Source organism: Bos indicus, chromosome 1, assembly GCF_029378745.1.
Source record: "Bos indicus isolate NIAB-ARS_2022 breed Sahiwal x Tharparkar chromosome 1, NIAB-ARS_B.indTharparkar_mat_pri_1.0, whole genome shotgun sequence".
Classification (NCBI taxonomy): domain Eukaryota; kingdom Metazoa; phylum Chordata; class Mammalia; order Artiodactyla; family Bovidae; genus Bos; species Bos indicus.
In genome coordinates this window covers 95270229-95276655 of record NC_091760.1, presented here as the reverse complement: position 1 = coordinate 95276655, position 6427 = coordinate 95270229, and the positions used below count along the sequence as shown (strand labels likewise).

The 6427-nt window shown below is 38.0% G+C and overlaps 1 protein-coding gene across 3 annotated transcripts in view; it reads right to left on the bottom strand.

The window, feature by feature from the left end:
• Positions 1-2386: 2386 nt before the first annotated feature.
• Positions 2387-6427, bottom strand: part of NCEH1 (neutral cholesterol ester hydrolase 1) — a 92417-nt gene continuing 88376 nt past the window's right edge. For all 3 annotated transcript variants that reach the window (XM_070791860.1, XM_019959493.2, XM_019959499.2), the window contains one exon: positions 2387-6340. In XM_070791860.1, the coding sequence (XP_070647961.1) occupies positions 5723-6340 (618 nt within the window). In that variant the 3' untranslated portion in view covers positions 2387-5722. The remainder of the gene's footprint in view (positions 6341-6427) is intronic.

Sequence of the window (6427 nt, the reverse complement as noted above, 5' to 3'; positions counted from 1 at the left end):
AGTCCTTCCAATGAACACCCAGGACTGATCTCCTTTAGGATGGACTGGTTGGATCTCCTTGCAGTCCATGGGACTCTCAAGAGTCTTCTCCAACACCACAGTTTGAAAGCATCAATTCTTCGGCGCTCAGCTTTCTTTATAGTCCAACTCTCACATCCATACATGACTACTGGAAAAACTATAGCCTTGACTAGACAGACCTTTGCTGACAAAGTGGTGTCTCTGCTTTTTAATATGCTGTCTAGGTTGGTCATAACTTTCCTTCCAATGAGTAAACGTCTCTTAATTTCATGGCTGCAATCACCATCTGCAGTGGTTTTGGAGCCCAGAAAAATAAAATCTGACACTGTTCCCACTGTTTCCCCATCTATTTGCCATAAAGTGATGGGACCGGATGCCATGATCTTAGTTTTCTGAATGTTGAGCTTTAAGCCAACTTTTTCACTCTCCTCTTTCACTTTCATCAAGAGGTTCTTTAGTTTTTCTTCACTTTCTGCCATAAGGGTGGGTCATTGAAAATAACATTGTGTTTTAATTGTGACAACATAAAAACATTCGTGCAGCAAAGATTTATTGAGTCATTATTCCATGAGAGGCACTGTGTCACGCACTGAAGTTATAGAATTGATGCCGACATGACCCTGCATCAAGGATCCCACAGTCTTGTGAGGAAGTCAGATGCACTAACTGGCTATCATCTGCTATGTGTTGAGTGCAAAATAGGGCCAGAGGAGAGATCTCTAAATACCCCAAGGAGGGAGGAGTTAGGACAGGCTTCCTGGAGCAGACTGGCAAAGGAAGACAAGGAAAGGCAAGGGCAAGTGTAGAGAAGAGTACTAGGTAAGAGAAACATGGTGTGCGTGCACAAGTGTACGTTGGTGTTGGCTGACTGCAGCCTAGCACCACATATAGGGCTTGCCCAGGAATGATGCTGTATGACAGCACTTCTCAGCTCTTTTGGTCTCATAATTTTCTTATATTTATAAAAACTACTGAGGACCCCAAACAGCTGTTGTTCATATGAACTTTATTGATCTTTACTGTATTAGAAATTAAAACGGAGACATTTTAAACATATTGGATTAGCTAGAAATTCATTTGGGTTTTTCTATAACATCTTAAACAAAATTTCTGGCTAACTCAATAGTTAATAATGTACTTAGTTATTACATGTTACCTTAAGCTATATCCTATGGGGGAAAAAAATTACTAAATTTTCCAAACACAAACAAGTGAGAAGTGTGGCATTGTTTTATGTGTTTACAAAACTTTTTAATGTCTGGCCTAACAGGAGCCATCTGGATTCTCATATTTGCCTCCACAGTCCATATATTAAACCACTGCATGTCAAGTAGCAACTGGAAAACTCTACTCTTATGAAAGAAAAACAGTAACAAATAGCTAGTCTGGGTAGAAAGTCTATGTGAGAAGATGCAGCTCTCAATCTGAAATATCTGGGAGGAACATTCCAAATAAGACACAAAATGTCACCAGCCTCTCTCTCTAATGACAAAATGCTGGTGCTGAGTGACAGGGCTGAGCAATACATGTATGCCTACTGTAAATCATATTTACATTTCCAACCTCTGAAATCATGGGAGTGTCGCGCTGATATCAGTATCTTCTAGATGTTTAAATAAGGGATCTGTTGGAAAATATGAGATTTTTTAAAATGGGGGATTAAAAAAGAAAGATCACAAGAAAAAGCAATACTAAAACACATACAGTGCATTTTAAATGCCCCAAAGGAGAACTTTAAATGCCCCAAAGGAACCATTAGTGGATCCCACCAGCAAAATATAGCCACCCACCAGAGGTTTTGTTGGAGAGGATGAAAATAACTCTAATTGAATAGGAAAATCTAATTTATCCACATGTATGTGACCATTTAGAACCAAATCAAACAATTTATTTTGAAAAAAATTTTTTTGTTAATTCCTATGATTTTGAAGTAAACTGAGCATAACAAACTCAATCATGAAATTATTAGCTTTACTTGTAATGTCAGGGTTAGTGTGAAAACTTGCCTTCAGTGGTATCAATACTTCTTTGGTTGAACTTGTTCAAATACAAATTCATATGCACTGTGATACACCTCTAATGTGTATTGAAAGTCCTCAGATTGTTACAGGGTTTGCCTAGTGCCTAGTTTTTATGACTATTCTAGCCAGTTCAAGGCAGGCTTCCTGTATGAGCAGCACATACTATATCCAGACATGAAATGAATGCCATAAAGGAAGCCCCTGAGCCCTTCTCAGTAATTGAAAGGGAGCTGGAAGACTCCAGGGGGTGAAGATTTGCGCAGCATTGTGGCTAGAGACCTGGGGTATGGAGAGAAAGGGAGATGGGAACCAGAAAATGAATGAGGGGAAGTGAAATAGGCACATTTCCAGACAGAGACAGTTTATTTACAAACATGAATCAAAACAGATTTATACTTTCCTAACTCCACAGTGGATTTTCGTCTTACAAAAGTAGATTGGCTACCAAAATCCTTCATAAAATCTGCCTTCCCCTTTGCAGTGAGAAATAAGCAAAAAGTCAAAGGTTAAAAGATCATGCACAAAATATTATATTCCCAAATATAATTATACAAGTCTTTAACTTCTTCACAAATCAATGATAAAAGATTAACTAACTTATACTTCACTATATTTTGTAGCACAGATTTTTTTCATCATATATTTATGTTCACATTTCACAAACATTATAAAAAGACTGTCCACTTCTTTTCTTAAAATGGGAAAACAAAGCCATAACACTTAAAAAATTCAATTTGCAGAGCATAAACTTTTTTTTATAAGAACAGAACTTAAAATAAACTCATTTCAAACCAAAATATCTTCAACATAAACTCTGTATGTTTCCCAAAGGAATTCTTAGCGCTCAGATTTTGGTTGGTTTAGCCTGTCTTGTGGGCTTCCCTGGTGACTCAGTGGTAAAGAATCTATCTGTCACTGCAGGAGATGTGGGTTCAATCCCTGGGTCAGGAAGATCCCCTGGAGGAAATGGTTACCCACTCCAGTATTGTTGCCTGGGAAATCTCATGGACAGAGGAGCCTGGCTGGCTATAGTCCACGGGGTCACAAAAAGAGTTGGACATGACTTAGCGATTAAACAGCAATAAGCCTCTCTTGCATCTAGTGGTTCTTGTGTATCATGATTCCCAATTATTATCCCAAGGAAAACTTCAAGCAAGGTGGGATACAGTGTAAGTCATTATCACATACATAAAGGCTTTATTTTTGACCTTGTCACATGGCTTGCAGGATCTTAGTTCCCTGACCAGAGATCAAACCCAGGCCAAGGCAGTGAAAGGGCCAAATTGTAACAATTGGACCACCATGGAATTCCCAATATAAGCTTTAATGAAACTTGAGATGCTTCAAGTTTCATTCATTCAAGTCTCAAGAAAAAGACCCCCTTTTTCTTTCACTCCCTCTTTTCATCTGAGAGAGCCCTTTGGAGACCTAGAAGGGCTGGATTTATTGTCTGTAGTTACTACAAAATTTGGCTCACAACTTTGGGGGGAAATGCCGTTTTAAGGAATTTTGTGCGTGTATTATATTTTCTTTGTTTCCCTAGAGATGGATAACCTCAAAATAAGATCCAAATATTGGTTCCTTCAAATGATGTAAAAAAGAATAGTATTAAATGAGGAGGTTAGCTATCATAGAATAAGAACTAAAGTTCAAGTTTTTTAGGAAAAAAAAAACTGATCTTGCATATGTCTGTGTATATGAAATAATGACCTACAAAACAAAACACTGTTGAAGAAGAAGCCAATACAATTTGCCAGTCTGACAAAATGGTTGGAATGTATAATTGGAAGATACCTCATAAAGTTGTTCAATTCTCTGATTTTAGAGGACAGGCAAAAAAGGCCCAGAGATGGTAAATGACTTGCCTGAGTCCATTAGCAGGTTAATCTGTATGATTATTTTTATACACACAGGCACACACACATATACTCACTGTTGCATTTACTTCTGTACATAAAATGCTTGTAACTTAAATAATAAATGAATAATAAATATGCAGATTCTCATTTGTTATTTCATCCTCATAAGTAGGAAATACCTATCTTCCAAATGAGTAAAAAGGCTCTACTTTCTTTCCACTGGTGAATTTACTGTATCAAGGCTTGGCTGTATGTCTGCTTTCTGCAGTGCCTGAAAGAAGCACAGATTGGAGCAGTAGGAAGAGTGGCAGGAAGGAGCAAAAACATAGTCAAGTCGAATCAGAATTGGAGCTTCTTTCGGTGCCAAGGATGTCCCACTGGCAGTGAAGGCTTCACATGAAATGAAACTTGGTCTACTGCAACTTCAGACCTAGCTGGAAGGTGATAATGAAGGGTATCACCACAAGAGTATGAAGTAGCTCCTCCAACCACAGAGAGCAGAAATGACCAGTGCGTATCTCATCTAAGTTACTGAACTATGAACTTAGATGACTTTACTAGGTGTAATCATAGTGTCTAATTATTTTAATTTGTTATGCATATAAACATCAAAATATTTAGGCTTTATATTCAATATATAATAATATTAATAGCTATTTTACCTCTTTCCATAAAATTATTTGTGGATATAATTCTAAAGTCACTTTTTTAAACCTTAAGGTAGTTTTTTTTTTTTTTTTAAAACATCATTATCTTTAATATTCTTTACTGACTTTATCCTGAAAAATCTTGTCCAGCTATATATATATTAACATTAAATAACTTAAAAAAATAAATGATACATTATATATACCAAAATAGCCCCATTTTAAAGCTACACAAGTGAAAAGGTTGAGTTTTCAAGAATAAACTAGACCCTCTAAAGGCATTTTTCATATTTTTAATATTAAATGTATCTTCTTCTCTGACTATGCCAAATATATACACACTATTCTTAGTAACTTATGTCAGATGTAGCCATTATGAAAACATTGGGTTGGTTCACTTGTCTGTTTTTACTTGTTTTGTAAAGGAACATTTATTCTAAATCTAAATAAATTTGCTCCCAGATCTCCCCCAGGGAGATGGCATAACCAAAAAACAACGGTGTGCAAATATCCAGTGCATGCAACCTCATATTTTCTAATAATAGTGGTAGAAAGTAACTTTCAAGTATTATCATAATCCAACTGGACTTATAGATAGCTATCATATAAATTAACACGGTAAAGGAAGAAAGTCATTTGAGAAACTTGTCCTTGCTAGAACAGCTTTGCCAAAATTCCCATAGGAAACAAAGCCACCCATCCATAAAGAACAGAGGGCATTTGGTACCCAGCACTGACCTTGAAGTACACATATTTAACACTGCTCTGAAATCAAAGTAAACTCTAGCAAGTTGAAGAAGAGCCCACATTTTCTTTACTCATTAAAGGTCATCCGCAGTGGGTAGAATTTCTTCTAAAAAGAACTTGACGGAGGCAAGTCCCAAGCCGAATTCCAGCTCCTAACCCTGCTGTCTGTAGCTGTGGGCATTAGTAGCAATTTGGTTAAAACATGAACAGAGAGACTGGCCCACTTACAGAACAAGATTCAGATGTTTCTGCACTCATGTTACTCAAAAGCATTTCCTAAAATTAAATTAAAATGAAGTCTGCAGAGAATAGAGATTCCATAATTCATAAGTAATGAGAGGAAATTAGTCAACTAAAGAGTCAATGTCTTTCCAAAGCAGGTGTAGGTCGTCAGCAGGGGCTCAAGCTTTTCAGAAATCTCACTCCTTCACAGGTTTTGATCCAGCCACTTGATGTAACTATTCCTAGTCCGAATTCCCACTGAGAAGTTGGTTGGCCAGCTGGTGAAAATCATGCACCCGTGGAAGCCATCCTCAAAGTGATCCAAGGTCACCTCCACACCCGCACTCTCCAAACGCTTTGCGTACATGATTCCGTCATCTCTTAGGACATCGTGCTCACAGGTCAGAATATAGGTCTTTGGGAGGTGCTGAAGGACCTCCTGGTCTGCGATGAGTGGGGCAGAGCGGGCATCCAGCAGCTGAGGGATCTCCTGGACAATCCTGGAGTTGCCAGTGGTCTGCATGACAGGCTTATAGTTCTTTGTGATGGAAGTGGGCAAAAGGGATGTCCAGTTTAGACGGGCCCTGAGGGCAGAAGCCTCATCCACATCCAGTGACGTGTGATTGTTGACTATCATTGCCTGGACAAAGTCATAGTTGCCGTTGAAGTAGTCTACCCAGTACTTCACCATGACATATCGGGGCAGAATAGGGGTGTTCATATTTTGCTGATAAGAGGGTGTATTAAAATCTAAAGCTTGAAGAACTGGATAAATTAAAGCTTGCACTTTGAGCTTGTTTTTTAGGTTGGTATCTTGATTAAACTGGAGAAGAAAAAGCAAACACATTATTTCATTTCACTTTGAATGGCCACCACCATCACCACCACTCTTCAAGCTGTTGGATATTTA